The 23,512-nt window shown below is 47.1% G+C and overlaps 1 protein-coding gene across 3 annotated transcripts in view; it reads right to left on the reverse strand.

The window, feature by feature from the left end:
* USF2 (upstream transcription factor 2, c-fos interacting) overlaps positions 1-23,512 on the reverse strand; it is a 203,705-nt gene that overhangs the window by 91,893 nt on the left and 88,300 nt on the right. For all 3 annotated transcript variants that reach the window (XM_086929938.1, XM_086929939.1, XM_086929940.1), the window contains exons 6-8: positions 15,466-15,553; positions 11,256-11,314; positions 3,577-3,671 (exon numbers count right to left, since the gene is read on the reverse strand). In XM_086929938.1, coding sequence (XP_086786064.1) covers positions 3,577-3,671; positions 11,256-11,314; positions 15,466-15,553 — 242 coding nt within the window. The remainder of the gene's footprint in view (positions 1-3,576; positions 3,672-11,255; positions 11,315-15,465; positions 15,554-23,512) is intronic.

Below are 23,512 nucleotides of genomic sequence, written 5' to 3' on the forward strand. Positions count from 1 at the left end.
TAGGCGTAACCTTGCTTCGGACAGTTCCACTGGGAGTTCATTCCAACGTTTACAGGCTAGGTATCTGAGGGAGCGCCCTCCCATGCGTGCTTTATAGATGCGAGGTACCACGAACTGCATACTACCAAGCGATCTCAGGTTACGCTTAGGGCGATGAATTACCAGGAGCTTTTGAAGATAAGCAGGACCTTTACCTTGTGCAATTCGATGAGCCATGCACAGCACCTTAAATAGAATGCGCTCACGTATAGGGAGCCAATGAAGAGTTGTCAAAGCTCGCCTTCCTGCTATCCTTCTGGTTATGTTCAGGACAAGTCGTGCAGCTGCATTTTGGACACGCTGAAGCTGTTGGACCATTTTCACATTCAGACCAATGAGCAAGGAATTCCCATAGTCCAAGTGAGGAGTGACTAGGGCGTGCACCAGCGTTTTCCTAGTATTGATATGAAGAAGATTCCAAACTTTCCGTATGGTCTTCATAATGCCATCACATTTGCCTGCCAATCTGCCAATGTGCTGCTCAAAAGAGAGAGTGGAGTCTAATAGGACTCCATCCGGAGCTCTATACTTTTTCTCCAGTCGAGGCAAGACAGGAATTACCGTAGCAGGGGACTGCATCGCTTTCAGTTCCTCAGTCCAAACATGGTCGACTATAAGACAGATCTTTTATATGGTTCCTTGAAATCATGAAGGAAACAGTCGGTGTGCACCGGGGACACTGGAAGGCCAAAGCGCCTAGAAGCTCTCTCCATAAGGTTATGGAACCCACCTGTATCGACAGGTGGTGAATCCACTTGATCTGGTGAAGGAGAGGAAGGATCTGGGATGATGTAATCGTCCCATTCTTTGTCAGGATGAGAGACTCCTTGATCGTCCCTGCCTGCATCCGAAGAATCATCATCATTAGTATCTTGAATGGTCTGAACCTGTACTGGTGGCTGCCGAACTTCCTCTTGTTCTTGAGATTGTGGCTGCACCACTGCCGTAGAGGATGGTGGTAAAGATGGAGGAGGCACCTGAATGGACTTCGGAGCCTGTGAAGGAAACCTCTTCCTATAGTCAGTTAGCATCATTTGCAGGTCCGTTATGAGTGATGAAGGCATGGCAACCATACCCTGCGGAACTTGTTGTGGAATCTGCTGTCTAGGTGGAGATTGACGCAGCTCCTCCTCATAATAACCATCAGAATCAGAGTCCTGACACTTCACATGGAGTTGCGACAAACTGTAAGCCACTGCATAAGGATCTTCATCATCCTCTTCATCCTCCTCCTCTGAATTATCTTCATCCAACAGTAAAGCTGGAGAAAGGGGAGTCACCCTTCGCGGAGACGTCATATCCGGAGTGATCTGGTGTTTTTTTCACAATAATTGTAATCTTTTCCACCTTCAAAGGAGGCACCTTCGACGAGGTAGTCGACGAGAGAGGCGTCGACGGAATCATCGTCGACAAGAGCATTGTCGATGACGGAACCATCGTCGATGGAACCATCGTCGACGGAGAATCATTCATCGTCGACGGAGGAGCCAGCATCGACTGTACAGTCGACAAGGTTGACGTCAGGATCAGAGCAGTCGTCGTCATAGCCATAATCGTCGTCGACGTAGTCTTCGCCGTCGTTGAAACCACCGGAGTCATCCTCATCGACATTGAGGATACCAAACTCTTCGACGAAGAAGATAGTCCAATCGTCGACATCGAAGGCTTCGAAGCCGTCAACGAAGCCATCGTCGACGATCCCGTCGACGAGGCTGAACTGGAAGAATGAAGAGTTTTCACCGCCGTCGTCGACGTACCTGTGGATGTCACCGTCGACGGGCGGGATTTCTTCACTGACTTTGACTCCTGAGGAAGAGAGGCATGTTTTTTTAAACCTTTGGACTTCTCTGAAGATGGTGAGGGAACAGAAGGCACTTTGGAACCTTTCTGTGAAGAAATCACCTCAGCACTCACTCCCACTTTCTCCTTTACACCTCTGTGAGGAGATTTCAGGGGATCCGTACCACCAGACCTGTCAGAGATCTTTTGGGTGGATTTTGAAGGAGGCTCAGCAGAGGTAGAAGGGGAAGACCTACCCCTTTTAACAGATCTTCTTGATGAGGCTGCTGATGAAGACTCCTCACTGTCGCTGGAAATGATGTCCTTCCTGGATTTCATCTTCTGAAGCCAGGTTAAAAGCCTCCCTTCTCTGTCTCTCAAGGTTTTTGTTGAAAAGGTCCTGCATATCTTACATTCTGTAGCTTTGTGGTCAGGGTACAAGCAATCTACATACAGACTCTTTTTAGAGCAAGTAGCACAAGCCTTGAACAAAGCCTTCTTCTCCTTGTCAGTCATTTTCCAAGAAAAAAGGGTTGTTTTAAAGTTGTTTGAAGAAAACTGAGCAAAGCCCAGTGGAGACTCCCTTAGCACAACGTGCGGTAGAAAATCTGAGGCTCTCTCAGGAGGGTTCTATGGGGTGAGGCTTTTCCGATTGGTTGTTGCAGAAAGTGTGGTCTTTTTTTATAAAAAGAGGTGGATAGGCTACAAAATGAGATGGGGCCTAGGCCTTATTTTCTCTTTTGTACCTATGGTTATGATATTTTTTTATTATTTACCGAGGCTCCCATTCAGACGACGGGGAATGATACAAAGCATGGGAATCTATGAAAGTTCCAATACTGGGGCAACTATACTTATGCTGGAAAATCGGAGGTATTCACCCTCCCTTGGGAAGGGTCTAGTGGGTGCTGGTTGGTCGTGTTTTGAGTTTGGTCCTTTTAACAAAAGGGTTGTTGATAGGCTATTGAATACATGGTTACCTCCAGGACAGCCTATGTAATTTATTATAACCTGCTTCATTATATGTACTGTGCGACTCCACCTTATATGATGGGGAATGACTCAGGCATGTGAATCTATGACAGTTAGCAATACTGGATAACTGCAGTTACAGGTAAGTAACTTATTTCTTATAGCAAACAGGAAGGTAATCTTCCAAGTAAGGAATTGCAGTATCATGTACCGGTTCAAAGGGTGGTTTCATCAGCTAAGTATTACATAAAGGTTCCATGTGGGCGCTACTCTGGGCGGTGCCATGCTCTTTGCTCCTTCCAGAAATTTTTTGACCACTGACGTTTGGAAGAAACTCCTATAACGCCCTTGCGTATACTAAGATGGAAGCATGGTGTACCCTCAGCGTCGAGTAAAAAAAGTCCTTCGGGCCAGGACATACAACAGCTATTTCAGGAGTGTGGTGTCACAGTTGTGATTTTCGACCCGCATTCCTAGCGAACCACTTTCTAATCCTCTCCCATTTTTTTCAAGTAATACTTTTAGGATGTCAGTTTTCTACCTTCCTTGAGGACTTCCACGGTTCTTTTTTTAAAGCTTTTTTAACTCCATATCTTGTGCCCATTTCAGAAATACATTGGTTTAGAAGACTCATCTTGAGCACTTTTTTCATATTTTTCCCAAGGACCCCAAATAGCCAAAAAAAAAGGGCTCAGCACTGGGAGGGAATGCCCAGCAGTTAAGGGGATAGGATATGTAGCACTATTATTTAGAAAACATGAATCAGCTGAAAACGAATCATCTTACCGCTCCTGTCTTGGTATTGTCTATGTTGCAATCTGGAATAATTTTAGAGAGCTGGACAATCCAGTTGTTTATCTTGTCCCGTCTTCTCCTCTCCACTATGGAGAAAAAAACAGAAAGCTTTCAACTACATTGGGTATTAGTATTAATCATTTCAGAACAGACCTTTTCTTCTAACCTGCTCAGAGCCTGCAACAATGCCTTTAGTTTGAAACAAATAAAATAGCATTTATACTGTGTTCAACTTTATAAAATACATGTGGCTGAAATTCCCATACGAATCCTGCCGCCTCCCCCCCACACTCACAGGGAAGAAATACAAGCATTGGCATTGCCAATTGGTCTCGCCTTTGGGACCTTATAAGTATTTAGTTATGCAGCACAATATCCTTGGTGCAACAACATCAGCTGGTGCACGGCTAAACACTTATAAGGTCCCAAAGGCGAGACCTATTGGCTATGCTATGAAAGAAGCTGCTTGAATCTTTACTGGCGCGAGAACCGCGTTATCCAAGTATAAAGTCTCCAATTGAACTGGAATTGTTTTATGAATGCTTGCAAATAGAATTTTAAAGTTGTCACCTGTTAGTTTAAAATTGCACTGCTGCACGTTCTGCTCATTGCACTAGTGGGAATTGAGGGAGGAACTCTTTGCCACATAACTTGCCCGCCATCTTGCAAGTCAGTGCTTTAGTCGCTGAGATCACCAGGGCTACATTAAGCCCGTTAACGCGACCGCCCAGCGTAAAAGAAGCTTCTTGAATCTTTAGTGGGGCGAGAACCCCGTTATACGAGTAGAAAGACTGCAATTGAACTTTAAAAATTGTTTTATGAATGCTTGCAAATAGAATTTTAAAATAGTCACCTATTAGTTTAAAATTGCACTGCGGCAAGTACTGCACTTGTGTGAATTTAGGGGGGAACTCTTTGCCACATAACTTGCCCGCCATCTTGCAAGTCAGCGCTCTAGTCGCTGAGATCACCAGGGCTATATTAAGCCCGATGACGCGACTGCGCTGCTGGCGCGCCAAAGGCAAGCCCGTCTGTGCCCATCCGGGACCAGGGGCCAGAACCCCTGCCTGTTCCACACCCCGAAAATTACAGTATAGCCTAAATCAACTTCTAAACACAACCCCAGATCCCACTTGTCTTCACTTCATCGCTCCTGACCGGTGGAACTATAGATGTAAGCATTGTTCCCATAATTTCCAGGACCTTAGTCCTACCAATTCACATGCAGCTAAACCGCACCAAGTTTTTAAGTTATTTTGACTAAACTGTCGTTCCCTACCAAAACATGCGGTGGAAGTATCCCTGCTCCTTATGGAGGAAAGTCCAGATGCTCTGTTCCTAACAGAAACCTGGCTGAATACAGCTGCTGAACCTGGCATAGTACAAGCTCTCCCTCCCGGCTACATAATACCGAGACTAGATCAAACTAATGGCAAGGGGGGTGGAATTGGCATTATTTTAAAGAATCATCTCCTTTGTAGAATCTTGGGGAGTCCTCTTTTAAACTGCGAAAATCTTCATTTTTCAGTAGGATTCACACCTATGTTAACTTTTTCAGGGATCCTGATTTATCGCCCCCCAGGACCCACTCCTTATTCTCAAACAAGTAACAGAGACAGTTGGCCCGGTTATCTTAGATGTGGTTAATTCCTCTATTGTATCAGGAGTAGTTCCCCCTCCCTAGAAAAAAGCTATGGTCAGAGCTCTTTTGAAGAAATCTACCTTAGATCCTGACTGTTTGGCAAACTACCGTCCGATTTCCCTTCTCCCGGGGAATCAGCAAAATCTTAAGAGAAATATGTAAATATTACACTCTCTACTTACTTAAAATCCAACCATCTTCTCCACCCAACCCAAACAGGATTTCGTCCCGGTCTCGGCACAGAGACAGCGCTCTTAGCTGTCCTGGAAGAATCCAGAAAAATTCTCGATTCAGGAGGATCATCTGCCGTGATCCTTTTGGATCTGAGCATGGCCTTCGATATAGTGAATCACAGTATCTTATCAGAAGTTTGGGGGTGACCAGAACAGCGTTAACCTGGCTGAGGTCATTCCTGGAAGGGCGATCCTTCCAAGTATTAGAGAGTGAAGCCACTTCCAAGCCCTGGCCCCTTTCATGTGGAGTTCCACAGGGCTGGTCTTTTCAATGCCTATATGGCTCCACTGGCAGAGATCATACAGCCCTATCGAGTAAACATTGTAACATATGCTGATGATACTCAGCTAGTGGTTTCGCTTAACTATCCCGATCCATCCACATCCCGCCTCTGTACCAGTCTCGAAGAAGTGGCTAAACTGATGCACTGCTCTCATTTGAAGCTGAACGGGGACAAGACAGAGCTCATGCTCCTTGGTTATCCATCATTATTTAGACCAACTGAGATGTGGCCGACGGCAATGGGACCAGCACCCGTTCCCAAATCAAATATAAAGAGTTTGGGGTTCTGGCTGGACTCAGACCGTACTCTCAAAGTCCAAGCCAGAAAGGTGGTCGCCTGTTTCAGCATGCTGAGAATGCTACGCAAAGTACTGCCTCAACTCCACTTTCAAGCCAGGAAACTTGCAGTCCAAGCGCTTATTCTATCACGCTTGGATTTCAGCAACGTACTTTACCTGGGTGCACCAGAGGCAGTACTTTCTAAACTTCAAATGATTCAGAACTGTGTGGCAAGAACCCTTATGGGACCTCCCTATCGACAGTCAGCCAAACCTGCCATGAAAGCTCTACACTGGCTGCCCATTTGGGAGAGAGTCTATTTTAAAGCTCTTTGCATCACTCACAAATTGCTTGGAGGGAAGGGACCTAAGATCATCTCCCCTTTAGTCAATCCTTATCAAGCCAATAGGCCTCTAAGATCGGATGAATTGCACCTGGCCTTTGTACCAAGGATTAGAAGAGATAGAAGCGGAGGTCGGCTTTTTTCCTATAACGCCGCCAAGCTTTGGAACTCTCTTCCTCTCCAGCTGCGGAAAGAAACTAATCACCTGATCTTTTGCAAGCTGTTGAAAACCTGGCTCTTCCCCAGATAAGCTTCAAGGGCCTCTTATTTCCAAGCGCTGGGATGCCCATGGGTTGCCATGCGCTCTACAAATACCACTTCTATTCTATTCTAGTCTATGCCAATGCTTGTTGATCCAGGTCTGTAAGCCTGGCAGCACCCGTACTTGAGGGCGCCCTTTCTCTGCATTAAATGTCCGCTGCGAAGTTGAGTGCAGCAACACCAGACTACCCAAAGAAAGACAAAAAAAATTGATTTATTTTATTGAGAAAAGCAGTGTTATCTGTTGTCGGCTAATCCACAAGAACCCATAAATATGTAGTGTAGGAGCTTAGATAACAAACTTCTAAGTCAAAAGGGCTTCAAATAATGACAAAAATATGTTTTATATAGTGCCTCATATCACACTTTTTATGTTTCTAAGCCTTTTAAAGAGCAGGGGGCTCTGTTATCCTATCAAACGATGCTCAGATTACCAATCTCTAAACAATGGAAGGCTGGATTCGAATTTGTGACCTGCAAGTCATGGTTTGTGTTAGTAGTGAGGGTTCAACTTGCTGAGCCATAAATAGACAGGCACTGTCATCGACAGTGCAGGATCTTTGAATTTCGGTCTTCCCCCTTCTTTGGACTTGGAATAATGCACTACACCACACTGACAATTGAGTGCGTGATGTATTACTTGCTCTGATAAAATTGTACATATCCTTAGAGCTTCCTACCTGCTTTATATCGCTCCTGGCCCCGTTCCGCCCCGGCATAGTGCCGTTTGTGCGGAGGGCCGTCCTCTCGAGCGCCATTTCCGGCTCCTAGTACCACTTCCGCCCTGCACCTCCACATCGCAGGTTAGCGGTCTAGTGGCTGCTGATTTGGTCTCCTTTTTTAGGCGCGAATACACCACCATTCGCTTGACAGACGCGGCGACTGAGGCTGCGGATGTATGCTGGTCTTGCTAACCATTTTTTAATAGCTGATTTTAAAAGCTTCTTTGTAAATTGAGTGCGTGATGTATTACTTGCTCAGATAAAATTGAACATATCCTTAGCGCTTCCTACCTGCTTTATATCGCTCCTGGCCCCATTCCGCCCCGGCATAGTGCCGTTTGTGCGGAGGGCCGTCCTCTCGAGCGCCATTTCCGGCTCCTAGTACCACTTCCGCCCTGTACCTCCAAATCGCAGGTTAGCGGTCTAGTGGCTCACCTCAGATTAACATATTATGGTGACCTGGCGGAAGCGCAGCGGACGAGCGCAGCGGGAGCGCCGACTTCGCGCCTAAGTCAAGCCCGTCTAAGCCCGGTAGCGTCCAGCGGCCACTCACTCTATCCAAATCATCTCATATTCTTCCGCCGACCTTCTAACACTCCGACATCCTGTGCCCCTACCGCCTCGTGCTGCCGGGGCTGCCCAGGGTTGTGGTATTTTGGTCTCCCCTGACTCATCGGTTCTTGCAACTCCCCCTTTATGCCCCAAGCCTGTATCATCTCATCACTCCACACTAACGCTAGGGACTCTTCCCTTGACCGTGCTGTATCTTAACAACCGGTCTATGGTGAAACATCAGCTTGAAATTTTTCAGCTATTAGATGACAGTGCCGTGGATATTCTACTCCTATCCGAAACCTGGCTGAACGATGATTCAGTCCCTGATATTCTTGCTGCCATTCCTACCGGTTATTATATTTTGCAATCTAACCGCCCAGCTGGACAAGCCGGAGGGGGGGGTTGCAGCTATCATCCGTACACAGTACACCTTTACCACCTTGGCTTGTACAGCGATCCCTAAAACAGAAAGCCTCATTATCAAATTTACCTCTATTAGGTCTTCTTTCATCTGTGTCCTTGTGTATAGACCCCCTGATTACATGCCCTAACTTCCCGGTCAGCTCCTTCATCATCCCCGGCATTGAATATGTTCACAGGTGCCGGTGCAGTCTGCTGGGCCGCCTGGCGCGCAGCGCGACGATGCATAAGAGCCTTCTTGGATCGAAATCGGGAACAAGCCATGCAGCTGGCTACATCATGATCGGCGACAGACACTTGTTGCACACCGGGTGGACGTCGATGTGGGGATACTTGGAGTTGCACACGGGACATCTCTTTAACGGACTCCGTTCCATGATGGTCCGTCGATAAGGTCTTTGGCGTCGACTGGGCCTTCAGCTTCGAAAGAACGCGGCTCTCTGGAATCCGGCTCGAAACTGAGCTGGAAGAATCGGGCACCGAACGCAAGATATATCGACGAAAAGCTAAAGGCCTTTTGGCCTTAAGAAAGTTTTATATTGATTCCGACTAGAGTGAACCAATATACATCCGAACCCAATGGCGGAAAAAAACTGAGGATGGAGTCGATGCCCATGCGCACTGTAGTCCAGGGGAGGAGCCACCTATCTCGTGATACTTCCAAGACTCTTCCAGGACAACAATATGCGATCATCTGGACTCAACACTAGGCGGCGATCTATGCACAGATATGAATTCAGCAGCCCACATGCCTCAAACATGTGGGTGCCGGTGAAGTCACTGAAACAATACTTGAAAAAGATGTTCTTGTCGTCAGGGATATCGTCGATGAGCTCTCCATTGGCAGAGCTGAGGTAGGTTTCTTAAACGTATGTTTAAGCTTCGGAGGTGGTTTAGAAGGCTCTGTAGCTGACCTTGGGAATTTTTGGAAGACAATGGTCTTTTTTCTTGCTACATTAGGGAAGGGGGCTTAACAGAAACACTATGCTTGTGAGAGGTCTCAGATGACTTGCAGATAATCTTTTTTGGGTGGTTCCAAGATGGACCTGTAGGGTCATCCAAAGGTCTTTTTTGAGGCATTTTGAGGGAGGTTCAGGAAGAGGCATCACCCTCCTTATCAGAGACCACAGTATACCTGTTCTTAAGCCTCTGTAGCCTCAAGGGAAGACTCCTTCCTGATCTTTCAAAGTATTTGTTGAAAACGTACAACATACCTTACAATCCCTTAGGTTTGTGGTCAGGATAAAGGCAGTAAAGCAGTCCTCTTGCCTTCAGAGAACCAAGAGAAACTGTGTATAAAAGAGGGGATCGAAACCCCAGAACTTTAGATCACTTTTGGAAAACAAGAAGAAACCTTTGCTGAGGAGTGGAACCAGAGAAACTGAGGAGAGACTATCTGAAGTGCTGCTTGGAGGATTGGCCTGCAGTGGTTGCCTGACTGACAAAGAAAGGAACGTTGTGTGTGCTTTATTCAACTTGTGAAGGATCTCCAAGGGCTTGAGAGAAGAGCTTGCCTCCTGCTGAAGTCTCAGGGGCAACAGACTTCAACCACCAGCTCCCCAAGAGTCCTTTGGAAGTACCTGCAGCTGTTTTGGGCCTTCTGAGGGACTGCAAGGAGCTGGAAGAGCAACTCACGAAGAAGAACTGGGTCACCGTCGCATCACTTAACAAGGGTGTCGCTGCTGTAGCTGTCGCATTGCACCGCATCACAACAAACATCTCACAACATCATAGAAGCGTGTCGCTGCAACATCACTGAACAAGAGTGTCGCCGCTGTAGCTGTCGCATCAGCACCTCGCATCCACTGAGAAGCGTGCCGCCGCAGCCGCTGTTGTCGCATCACTGAACAGGGGTGTCGCTGCTGCAGTTGTCGCGTCGAGACGAAGCGGCTTGCATCTTCTGAGAAGAGTGCCGCCGCCAAAGCCGCTGTTGCCGCATCACTGGACAAGGGTGTCGCCTCTACAGCTGTCGCATCGAGTCGAGACATCTTGCAACATCGGAGGAGCGTGTCACATCAAGAAGACAACGCTATCTTTGTTTCTTTGCACCGGATCTTAAAGGCATCACCGTTTTTGCGTGTAAGGAACTACCGCATCACCATCTCTGCAACACTTTCATTGTAGAAGCGTTATGCATCTTAAAGTACATGGACCTAAAGTGTCGCATTTTAAGATCTAGAAAGAACTAAGCTAATTCTATCATTCTAAGTACAGTATTGTGGATTTTTGTTGTTGTTTATGGTCTTGTGTTAAATCTATAAAAAAAGAATACTTACTTTATAATATAGAACTTGTGTGGTGTCCATCTGCAGTGTTCTCACTTAATTACTGTATGTGTTCACAAATGACTTTCACACTGCCTCGGACATCGTAGATAAGCCCGTCTGCTCGGGCCAAGCTACCAAGGTGGTGAGCAGGGGTTATTTTAGGAGTGTACCCCCCCTACCCTTACTAGACGCTAGGGTCCCCATTTGTCACAGGTACCTACCTATGCCTACTAGAGACCCCCAAATCTAACTATCACTATACACAGAATGCTTCCCTCTTCAATAGAGATGTTGATATGAAAGTGTCACCTATAATCAGATTGTTTGTATGATTTGAAGCTATATCAGGGCTCAAAATTAATAGGAGCAAATACACTATGTTTCCTACGACAATACAAAAAAATGTATATTCGAATACTCATTATTGGTCGACGACCAAATTCGGCTTGGGGGAAAAAACAAGAAGAAATATTGAACCAGACACTAAAAGGTGGAATAGTGCACTGTGTAGCACATGAATAAAGAAAAAATTCAAGCTCCAAATCCCATATCTGAGACCTGGGCCTCTAAGATCTTTGGAAAAAGTGAACAACTTTAAATCATTAATGTGAATGAACACCACACAATTGGTTAAAGGCACAAGTCAGGGCATCAAACATCCTTACCTTCGTTGTGCTGCGCTCGCCTCCTTTCATCGCGGGGTGTTCTGGATCCATCACTTTTCCTAATTTCAGAGAGAAAATTAATAAAATAGCTTTAGTTTGGCCTTTTATGCCCATACAGTTTATAGCAAGAAAAGCAATTGGCTGACTTTCACTGTGCTTCCAACTCCACTAATTGAATTGCTTTAGCCCAGGCCACAGTTTTGGTTCTTTCCCAACACAATCAAAATAAGTCTTCTTTTCATGCATGCTACTAACCAGATTAGCCTAGCGCTTCTATTTGAAAAAAAGACAGATTAATGAGTCTACTATTCTCAGCATTTAAGATGTGGATGGATAGCGTCTTTGAGGCAGTTTAGAGGGATTATTCCAAAAGGTGTGCCGTCGCGAATAGTCCCCCATCACATTTCCAGTCTCTTCACCCTCCCAGACATATATGTTCAGCATCATTCGCTTAACAAATCACCTTTAAAGAATACATTACTTTATTTACTTTTCTTTCAATGTTTTGCTTCATGTGGGAAATCTGGAGTTCTCCCAATACTTATTCTGGAAATGTATTTCTGTCTGTATCATCAAGCGATTTCTAGAGCTTTGTGCGAGAGCTTTGTGCGAGGAGGAGGCCTACAAAGTCCTCCAACTTCAATCAATCAAGAAGTTTGTATAGCGCGCTACTCACCCGGAGGGTCTCAAGGCGCTGGATGGGGTGGTGGGCTTGGGGGGAGGGGGTCCGCTACTGCTCGAACAGCCAGGTCTTCAGTTGCCTCCTGAAGGAGAGGTGGTCTTGGGTGAGGCGGAGGTGGATGGGGAGGGAATTTCAGGTCTTGGCTGCCAGGTAGGAGAAGAATCTTCCTCCCATGGTGGTTCTTCGGATGCGTGGGACGGCGGCGAGGGCGTGGTTGGTCGATCGTAGTTGGCGGGTGGGAGTGTAGAAGGTCATGCGGTTGTTGAGGTACCTGGGGCCCAGGTCGTGGAGTGCTTTGTGTGGGTGGGTAAGGAGGCGGAACGTGATTCTTTTGCTGACGGGGAGCCAGTGCAGGTCTCAGGTGTCTGGAGATGTGGCTGTGGATGTCCAGGATGAGTCGTGCGGAGGCGTTCTGGATGCGTTGGAGTCTTTTCTGCAGTTTGGCTGTGGTTCCGGTGTAGAGGGTGTTTCCGTAGTCTAGTCGGCTGGTGACGAGTGCCTGGGTGACGGTCTTCCTGGTTTCGGAGGGGATCCATCTGAAGATCTTTCTGAGCAAGCGTAGGATGTTGAAGCATGAAGATGAGACCGCGTTGACTTGTCTGGTCATCGACAGGGAGGAGTCCAGGATGAAGCCCAAGTTGCGTGCGTGGTCAGTTGGTTTGGGTGCGCAGCCTAGGGCTTGGGGCCACCAGGAGTCGTCCCAGGCAGATGGTGTTGACCCAAGGATGAGGACTTCCGTCTTGTCTGAGTTCAGTTTCAGGCGGCTGTTCTTCATCCACTCGGCTACTTCTTTCATCCCTTCGTGTAGGTTAGTTCTGGCGGTGGCGGGGTCGTTGGTGAGGGAGAGGATCAGCTGGGTGTCGTCGGCAAGGAGATGATGTTGAGGCTGTGTTGGCGTGCGATGGCTGCGAGGGGGCTCATGTACACGTTGAAGAGGGTGGGGCTGAGTGATGAACCTTGTGGTACGCCGCAGATGACTTCGGTGGCCTCAGATCTGAACGGGGGGAAGCGGACTCTCTGGGTTCTTCCGGCGAGGAACGAGATGATCCACTCCAGAGCCTTCTCTTGGATTCCGGCGTTGCTGAGGCGTTGAACTAGGGTGCGGTGGCAGACAGTATCGAACGCTGCGGAGAGGTCCAGGAGGATGAGGGCCGCTTTTTCCCCGTTGTCGAGCAGGGTTTGGATGTCGTCAGTGGCTGCGATGAGGGCGGTCTCGGTGCTGTGATTGGCTCGGAAGCCGGACTGCGAGTGGTCGAGGGATCCGTTCGTCTCGAGGAAGGCGGCCAGCTGTTTGTTGACGGTCTTCTCGATGACTTTGGCGGGAAACAGGAGCAGCGAGATGGGGCGGTAGTTCTTGAGGTCGGTGGGGTCTGCCGATGGTTTCTTCAGGAGGGCGCGGAGTTCGGCGTGCTACCAGCTCTCCGGGAAGGTGGGGGTGTTGAAGGAGAAGTTGATGATGTCCCGGAGTTCGGGTGCGATGACGGAGTCTGCCTTGTTGAAGACGTGGTGAGGGCATGGGTCGGTTGGTGATCCGGAGTGGATGGTGTTAATCGTCCGGATGGTGTCTCCGGTGTTGACTGGGGTCCAGTCACGGAGGGTGGTGGTGGGGAGCGTTGGTTCTATGGTTGGGTGCGTGGTCTGTTCGCCGAAGCTGTTGAGTATGTCAGCTATCTTGTTGTGGAAGAACGTGGCAAGTGAGTCGCAGAGGTCTTGTGAGGGAGTGATGTTGTTGTTTCCGGCGCTGGGGTTGGAGAGCTCTTTGACGATGCTGATGAGCTCCTTGCTGTTGTGTGCGTTGTTGTCTAAACGTTCCTTGAATGCTGTCTTCTTGGTGGTGTGGATCAGCTGGTGGTGTTTGCGGGTGGCGTGCTTGAGGGCGGTCATGTTGTCTGTGGTCGGGATCTTTCGCTAGGTTTTCTCAAGGGTGCGGTAGTACTTCTTGGAGTTCTTGAGGTCGTCGTTGAACCACGGGGCTTTCTTGCTTCCAAGCCTGCTGGGATGGGTTTTCAGGGGTGCGAGGTAGTCGGCGCAGTTGGTGATCCATTGTGCGAGGTTGTGGGCCGCTTGGTTGGGGTCCAATGATCTGGCGGGAGGGTTCTGGTTCAGTGATGCGGTGAGCTGATCGGTGGTGATCTTGTTCCAGTTCCTGCGGGGAACCTGTTGCGGGAGGTGGTGAGTAGTGTTCTTTCTGAAGCTGAAGTGGACGCAGCTGTGGTCTGTCCAGTGAAGTCCGGTTGAGTGGCTGAAGGAGATGTGCTTGCTGGAAGTGAAGACTGGGTCAAGCGTGTGTCCGGCGTAGTGGGTGGGGGTGTTCACCAGTTGGTTGAGTCCGAGGTTAGCGAGGTTGTCCAGTAGGGTGGTGGTGGTGTTGTCGTTTTTCTCCAGGTGGAAGTTGAGATACCCAAGGAGGATGTAGTTGGTGGAGGGGAGGGCGTGTGGGCTGATGAACTCTGCGATGTCTTCGCTGAATTGTGTGCGGGGTCCTGGGGGTCTGTAGATGAGGGTGCCTCAGAGTGTGGTCTTTGGGTCGGTGTGTATCTGGAAGTGGAGATGTTCGGCGGCTGTGAGGGTGTCTTCGGAGTTGGACGAGATGCGGATGGTGTTTTTGTGGACGATGGCGATGCCTCCTCCAGTCTGGTTGGCGCGGTCCCTCCGGATGATCTTGTAGCCTTCCGGGATGGCAATGGCGATGTCGGATGATGAGGAGGCGTTCATCCAGGTCTCCGTGAGGAAGGCGACATCCGGGGATGTGGTGTCGAGCAGGTTCCATAGTTCCACGGCGTGTCTGTGGACGGAGCGGGTGTTGAGCAGGATGCACTTCAGGTGGTTGCTGTGGTCCAGGCGCGGACGGCGCAGACTGGCTTACCTTTGGCGCACCACATCTTTCAGACAACATTTTCTATCTGGTCCTCATTGGCAGAAAGGTATATACATAAATGTGATGGTAAAAAAGCTTTATGATACTACTGAAACATATACAAGGCCAAACATCACCTTATTCTTTGTATGTAGGGTGGAGCTGGCTTCTTAATTGGTCACAGTTAGATAAACAGTGGATTGCATTATTACTTGTTGCCAAACAAGCAAGGCTTATGGAGTTGTGTGACGCCAATAATACTAGAAGAAATGCCATTTCACATGTTGTGGGTTGGTTCTTCTTGGTAAATAAACTGAACTTCTGACTGACAGATAACATATGGTATAGTTTTTTGTTCTAATACCAGTTTGCTCACTTTTCTTTAAATAGTCTTCATTGTTTTTAAAAAGACACTGCACTAGTGCTCAGTACCTCAGTCTTGGATTTTAGGCAACCAATTCAGTTAAACTGACAATTTGTTTTTAAGACATACGGTCATGCAGAATCCTCAGCCACATTTGGGTTTAGTTCATAAACGGCTGACCACGCTAGGTCATCATGTTGATTAAAGGCTAACTGCCCAAAAAATAGTACCATTATCACATACCACCAACAACAGAAACAAGGCAATAAAATTAGAAGTGCACACGGGAGTGACCTAGGGTACATACGGAGAATATGGGTGAGTTCTTGGAGCAATAGTTCTTTGTGTTCCGGCGGGTAACACATCTTGTGGTGTCATCATCACATAAAACTGTCCTGAGGAAGGAAAGGAATAGATGCAGATAACCATTGATTGGCAGGCTTACAGGGAGTCTCGGACAAGCAAAAACATTAATTTTCTTGTCACAAAAACTGACATTACATTTAGAATTATTGACATCTGGCTAAAATTGGTAAATTACACACAATAAAAGTATTAAATTGCCGGCTTTAGAAGTAATCTTGTGCCATTGCTTTTTTTTCCATTCTCAACTTTTTGGGTACCTTGCACAAAGCAGTAGACTGCTTCTAAACTTTTGAGAGATCTGCATGTCACACAAGCTTGCATGTGTCAATATCAGCACACCTCATATTTGCTCAAATGCATACTTTTGTCTGGTTCCTTATTCTGCACAGAACTATGGAAGAGAACCAATTTCTCTCACAATGAATGACTCCCCAACAAAGAGCACCCGCCCCCAAAACCATCTGATCTCTTTGTTTTCCCCGATTGTCTCAGGTTTTCAGTCAAGGTTGCGTGCATATATATCAGACGTCATCCATCTCTGACGTGTCAATGACCATTTGCAGTAGTGGACTCCCATTTAAACTTGTAATTCTAGGCATGTCTACACTGTTCTAGCACTTGTGGGAGGTCCCCATGGAACGAAAGCACCAGCAGCCCGTCACTTGCTTACCATTTACAGACAACCAGATATGGTAGGCGAAGGATTCACCTTCCACAAGTCCATCCACTCAAGTTCAAAATACTGGTATTGGGTTGGGGTGATTGGGGAAGAGGGAGGGAGGGAGGGTGGAGATACATTTCAAAGAACTGTCTATGAAAGCCTTGTGTAGAAAATCAGTAGTCTGACCAACAGTGATGATGAGCCCCAGACAACACTGGGGGCCCCTAGAAGATCTGTGGGAATGGGCTTTACAGTACAACATGTTTCTGCTAGTCAACCAAATTACTGTAACAATAACACTCTGCTACTCACCAAAATACTAGCTGCACCAAGGTTCCATGAAAGTGCAGGGGTCTCATACCTCCAAGAACCAGACTGATGGTTAACTGGATTCCAGCATTCAAAAGGATTACGCTACTTACCCAGTAAGAATCGGTTCTTGGAATGTAGAGCTGTAGATTCACAGTCTATGCATACTCCTGCCATCTAGTGTTGGGTCTGGATGTTTGCAAGTTGTTTTCTTCGAAGAAGTCTTTCCAGTCACAAGGTAAGGGGACTCCTTCTTTCGGTGATAGTGCGCATGGGCTTCGACCCCATTGCTAGATTGGCTTCCGGCAAGAGGGCGAGAATGGAGTAAGTGAGTGTAGGACAGAGAAGTCCATGCGTATGTAATGTAGATCATGAGAACAGCAACAACTGCAGGTGGGAGGGCACATGTGAATCTACAGCTCTACGTGCAAAGAACAGATGCTTACTGGGTAAGTAACAGTCAGTTTGAGGCATGTGTGCTGTAGATACAAATGCTTTGCGTAGACTATATAGCAGTATTCTCCCAAAGCGGTGGCTAACCGGTAGATGATGTAGTTGTTTGAAAAAGTGTCTTTAGCACTGCATGCCCTACATTGGCTTGTTGACGTGCTAACACATTCACACAATAGTGTTTGGTAAATGTGTGTGGTGTGGCCCATGTTGCTGCCTTACAGAGGTCAGCTATAGGAATGTTACCTAAAAAGGCCATAGTTGCTCCTATTTTGTGGGTGGAATGAGTCTAGGAGGTATAGATAAAAGGTATTTTAGCTCTAGCATAGCAAGTCTGAATGCATTTAATAATTCATCTCGAAATGCCAGATTTAGCGATAGGATTGCCATTGTGAGTTACAGCAAATGCAACAAACAGTTGCTTTGTCTTACAAAAAACTTTTCTCCTTTCAATATAGTACAGCATTTTTCTGACATCAGTGTGTGAAGATCTCTTTCTGCTACAGAATGAGGTTGAGGGAAAAACACCGGTAACTCCACCGGATTGTTTAAGATGAAAAGAAGAAACTACTTTAGGAACGAATTTAGGATTGGTGCGAAGAACTATCCTATCTTTATGTAGTTGAAAGAAGGGTTGTTCTAAGGTTAATGCCTGTATCACACCAACTTTTCTTAAGAAGTGATAGCAATGAGGAAGGCAACCTTCCATGAGTGGAACTGTAAAGGACAATTGTGCAATAGTTCAGAAGGTGGACCCATGAGTTTTGTAGGCACAATGTTGAGATTCCACACTGGCGCTGGAGGTATTCCCGGTGGTATTACTCTTTTTAAGCCTTCCATAAAGGCTTTAATTACAGGAACTTTGAATAAAGATAAATGCTGTCTGTTTTGCAAATATGCGGCTACTGCTGCACGGTGCAATCGAATAGATGTGCAGGCTAGACTTGTTTGTTGTAGATGCAAAAGCTAACAATATTTTGTACAGAAGCATCCAGAGGATACATTTTGTTGTTGTTACAATAGACAACACATTGTTTCCATTTAGCTGCATAACAAGCTCTGGTGGTAGGCTTTCTTGCTTCTTTAAGAATAGTCATACAATCTGGTGGCAAATTTAAGTATCCAAACTATGACTTCAGGAGCCAAATCGCGAAGTTGGGCTCCTTGGGGTTCGGGTGCCTGATTTCTGTTCTGAGTAAGAAGGCTGAAATTGAGATGTAGCTTTTGATGTGGAACAACTGACAGCTCCAACATTGTGGTGAACCACGGTTGACAGGCCCATGTGGGAGCCACCAAATTAGTGTGGCAATGTTGCCCTGAGCTTTCTAATCAGCAGGAGTAGGAGAGGAGGAAAAGCATAGGCAAATATCCCTGACCGATTCATCCATAGGGCAATGCCTTTGGATAGAAGGTGTGGAAACCTGGAGGCAAAGTTTAGGCATTTTGCATTGTCCACTGTGGCGAACATATCTATTTTTGAAAGTATGGAATGAGAACTTCGGTATGAAGCTCCCACACATGTATTTGTTGCCTCCTCCTGCGGAGGTCAGCTATTTGATTGTTTAATCATTGGAGGTGTTCTGCCAGGAGATAAATTATGTGATGCCCAACACCAAATGGTCAGAGAAGCGTGACAGTATCCTTCCCCCCCAATCGCCCCGTGCTTTTGTACATAGTACATGGATTTCATGTTGTCCTAGTCCGCTTAGACACCTTTGCCTGTGAGGTGAGACTGAAAAGTATTCAGCGCTAAAAAATACTGCTTGAAATTCTAGGTAGTGGATGGGAAGACATGAGCAGGTCGTCCCAGAGCCCCTTAATTGTGTAGTTGTGGAGATGGGCACCCCAACCTGTCAGAGATATATCTGCGGTTAGCACGATCTGTGGAACAGGGTCGATGAAGTGCCGTCCTTTTGATACATTTTGTGGGTTCCACCACTGCAGAGAGCGATGGGTGCTGCGGTATACCAACACTAGAGCTGTTAATGGACCCTGTGATTGATTCCACTGATGTGCTAAGCATTCTTGTAGGGGACTTATGTGTAGTCTTGATGAAGCACTACTGCGATGCATGATGCCATCATTCCTAGCAGTTGCCTGAAAGTCCAGGCTGGTAGGTATTGGGTGTAATGTAACTGTAATAACAGAGTTTGATTATTTCGAATTCTGGCTGCATTGGGAGAGGCTGCAGCTGAGTGAGTGTTGAGAGTCGCCATTAGATAGGACTGAACTTGTGAAGGCTGAAGCTGAGACTTTTATGTATTGACCGTGAAATCCAATCGGTGGAGAAGGTCTAACGTAGTCCGAGTGGGTTGCAAACACTTTTGGTGTGTGCTGGCTTCGATGAGCTAATCGTCTAGATATGGGAAGATATGAATCGGTTGTCTTCTGAGATGAGCTGCCACTGCTGCTAGGCATTTTGTGAACACTCTGGGTGCAGTAGTTACTCCGAATTGGAGTACTTTGAACTAGTAGAGTTTTCCTGCTCTAACAAATCGGAGGTGTTTGCGACGAGCTGGGCGGATCGGAATGTAAAAGTATGCATCTTTTAAGTCTAGCACATACATAAAATCTTGCTGTAGAAGTGGAAGCACTTGTTGAAGTGTTACCAAATGCAAATGTTCTGACAGTATGTATCAGTTTAACTCCAAAATTGGTCTTAAGAAACCGTCCTTTTTGGGGATTAGAAAGTACAGAGAGTAAACAGAAAGTAAACCCCTGAACCATTGTACTGTACCAGGACTGGTTCTATGGCCCCCTTTGTCAAAGGAGATTGCGCTTCCTTTTTGAGTAGCTGTCGGTGCTCTAACAAGAGTTTGTGAGTGCGAGGTGGAATATTTGGAGGAGTGTTGGTAAGCTCCAGGCAATAACCATGTCGGATAATGTCTATCACCCATTTGTCTGAGGTTATGGACATCCAAATGGGGAGAAATTGGTGAAGTCTTTCCCCGACAGGGGTTAAGTGATCGGGGGGAAATGAGGGCAAGTCACTGCTAGTTAGGGGAAGGAGAGTTACGCGCAGTGGCGCCTCTACCCAATCAATCAATCAATCATGGAATTGTAAGCACGCTACTCACCTGTGAGGGTCTCAAGGCACTGAAGGGAGGGACGGGGGGAAAGGGGGGGGGGGGCACTGCAGATCTGTTTAGCCGAAGAGCCAGGTCTTCAGAATCTACCTGAAGGTGTTCAGGGAGGGGGCGCGTCTGATGTCTGCCGGTAGCTCGTTCCAGGTCTTGGCTGCAATGTGAGAGAAGGATCTTCCACCTGCTCTGGCTCTGTGGATGTGCAGTGTTTTGGCCAGTGCGAGGTTGGAAGACCGGAGGTTTCTTTTGGGTACGTGGAAGTTGATTCGGTAATTGAGGTATTTGGGTCTGTTGTTGTGTAGGCCTTTATAGGCATGAGTGAGAATTTTGAAAGTGACTCTTTTCTCCACGGGGAGCCAGGAGAGACTTCTTCTTAGGTGTTGACTGGTGTGTTTGTGTCGGGGAATGCTGAGGACGAGTCTGGCGGTGGGGTTCTGTATTGTCTGGAGTTTGCAGAGTAGGGACGTGTTGTTGCCGGAGTAGAGTGCGTTTCCATGGTCCAGTCTGCTGGTGATGAGTGCGTGGGTGACTGTCTTCCTTGACTCAGGGGGGATCTACTTGAAGGTCTTGCAGATGGTGTTGAAGCAGCTGGAGTCGACGGCGTTGACCTGTCGGTTCATGGCGAGTGATGGGTCTAGTGTGATGCTGATGTTCTTGGCGTGGTCGGAGGCGGTGGGTGGGCTTCCGAGGGCGGACGGCCACCAGGTGCTGTCCCATTCAGACGGGGTGGTACCTAGGACGATGACTTCTGTCTTCTCGGCGCTGAGCTTCAGGCAGCTGTTGGTCATCCAGACTGCAACGTTTTGCATTCCTTTCTAGAAGTGGAGTCTGGCGGTGGTGGGGTCTTTGGTGAGGGAGAGCATGAGCTGGGTGTCGTCAGTGTAGGATACGATGTTGAGGCCATGTTGTCAGACGATGGCTGCGAGGGGGGCCATGTAGAAGTTGGAGAGGGTGAGACTCAGGGATGAACTTTGTGGGACTCCGCAGGAGATTTTCATGGGGTCGGAGAGGAAGGGTGGAAGTCTGATCCTTTGGCTTTTTCCGGTGAGGAATGATCGGATTCATGACGCATGCCTGCGTCATGTAGTCTGGCGACTAGTGTGCAGTGGGAGACTGTGTCGAAGGCCGCTGCTAGGTTGAGTAGGATGAGGGCTGCAGAGTGGTCTTGGTCCAGGACCAGGCAGTTCGGGCTGGACTGTTCCCATGAGATACAGGGTCAGACTGATTTGCATATGGCCATGTCTGAACTGGGGTGGTGGAGTGAGCTAAAGAATGCAGATGAATTAATCCCAGATCAGTTGACCGGGGGTGAGTGTTTGATTTTCTCAAACTCTCCATTCATCATCCCCTTTGGTATCGCCTTGGTCCAGGAGAGTTCGGATGTAGTCTGTGGCGGCGAGTAGGGTGGTCACTGTGCTGTGGTTGCTTCGGAATCAGGATTGGGACGAGTCGAGGACGGCGTTCTCTTCAATGAAGCTTGTCAGTTTCCTGTTCACTGTTTTCTCTGCGACTTTGGCTGCGAAGGGGAGGAACGAGATGGGTCGATAGTTCTCAAGGTCGGTGGTGGGCTTCTTGAGCAGAGGTCTGACTTCTGCGTGCTTCCAGTCATCTGGGAAGGTGCCTGTTTTAAAGGTGGTGTTGATGGTGCGTTGTAGTACGGGTGCGATGGTGGCCACAGCTCTGTGGTAGATGTGAGGTACCCCTACCTTTGGATGGTTTCCTCTGTACCATCCTCTCTAAAAACCTCTAGAGGGAGAGGGTTGTGTGTTGGATTTGTAAGAGTAAGCATAAGGGTCTGATGATGTGGTTTTGGACCCTGCTCTGTAAAAAGAGGCAAAAGGAGCCTCTGTTTGATGGGGATTGGAGAGCTCCAATGGACTTCACCACTTCGGTATCTTACTTCATTTTCCATAAAGCTTCATCGACTTGAGGTTCAAACAGGTGTTGTTTGCCCAAAGGAGTGTTTAAAATGGACAGTTGAACTTCAGGTTTAAATCCTGAAATCCCAAGCCACGCATGTCTTCTTAGGACAATGCTGGTATTCCCCTCGCTGCAGTATGAGCAGTATCTAAAGCACATCTAATGGAGGAGTTAGAAATTAGTTTGCATTCATGAACTAACTGCTGTGCTTTAATTTTGTGTTCATCTGATAGATTTTGAAGTAGTTGTTCCATCTCGTCCCAATGTTCTCTATCACACATAGCTAGTAGGCCCTGTGTGTTAGGAATACGCCAGTAGTTAGTGGGTTGAGCAGACACTCTTACCAGATGCATTGATTAATTTAGACTCCTTGTCTGGGGGGTGCATCGTCAGAGGTCTGAGAGTTTGCTCTCTTACAAGCATTAGAGACCACTAATAAGTATAGAGGTAATTGTCCCTTAATTAAAACGGGATCAGATGTTGAGGTTTATATTTATCAACTCTTGGAGTAAATACACAGGCACACATAGGGTCTTTAAATATTTTGTCCGCATGTCTCATCATGCCCTTTAACATAGAAAGACTGACTTGTCTTATATGTAGACCCCAGAGTGTCAAATAAAAAAATCTTCATCCAAAGACCCTTTATGTAATGCAATCCCATGATACCCACCCTGCGGTTGGAGGGTCAAGTGTAGTCATTCCATGGTTCTACAGGCAAAGGAGTATTGTCATCTTCATCCTCATCTACATCAGCGAGTGTATGAGGAGACCCCTGAGGTGTTCTGAATAGAGGATCTGAACAGTGGATGTGGATAAATAGGGCTTGTAGTCCTTTTTCTTAAGAGGATCTTATAAGCAGGGTACTCTAAAGGAAGGTTCCGTTTAGATGAGGTCTTAGCTAAAACATGTTCAGCATTTGGATTGATGTACATCTTTTTTTGTTTAGGGTCTAATTTTTCTTTGAAAACCTCCAGGATAGGTTCTGGAGACTTTGTAAGGCTCTTTCATTTTCGGCATTTAAGGTTTTAGTGCCAAACCAGTCTTGCCTTTAGGAGTGGACTTGGATGACCGGAACAGAAACTTTGGCGTCGAAAGGTGCCGCAGTCGATGTCGAAGGCAGGTAGTAATAGTTTTATGAAGTTCTGCGCGTCGAAGTTGCAGAACAACTGTTTCTGGCCAGAGCGGAGAAACTTTCATCCGAACCCAGTGGCAGAAAAAAACAATCTGAGGATGGAGCCGATGCCCATGCACAGTATTGTCCAAGGGAGGAGTCACCTATCGGGACTAGCAAGGACTTCTTCAAAGAAGACAACATCCTGCAATCATCCGAGCCCAACATCAGGTGGCGATCTAATGCACAGTGTACTATCTGCAGCTCATATGCCTCGAACATTGCCTTTCCATTGACTGAAAGTATAACAAGAGTTACACAGAAGCTAAGGCTGCTCGCCCACACATTTGGTAACAAACTACTCCTCTCAATAAACACACACTGATGTCAGTGTGGGATTTATTGAACCATGTACTCAGAGAGAGCCTCAGAGGTGTCCCCTGAAAAACCT

This window comes from Lissotriton vulgaris, chromosome 7 (assembly GCF_964263255.1).
Source record: "Lissotriton vulgaris chromosome 7, aLisVul1.2, whole genome shotgun sequence".
NCBI classification, from domain to species: domain Eukaryota; kingdom Metazoa; phylum Chordata; class Amphibia; order Caudata; family Salamandridae; genus Lissotriton; species Lissotriton vulgaris.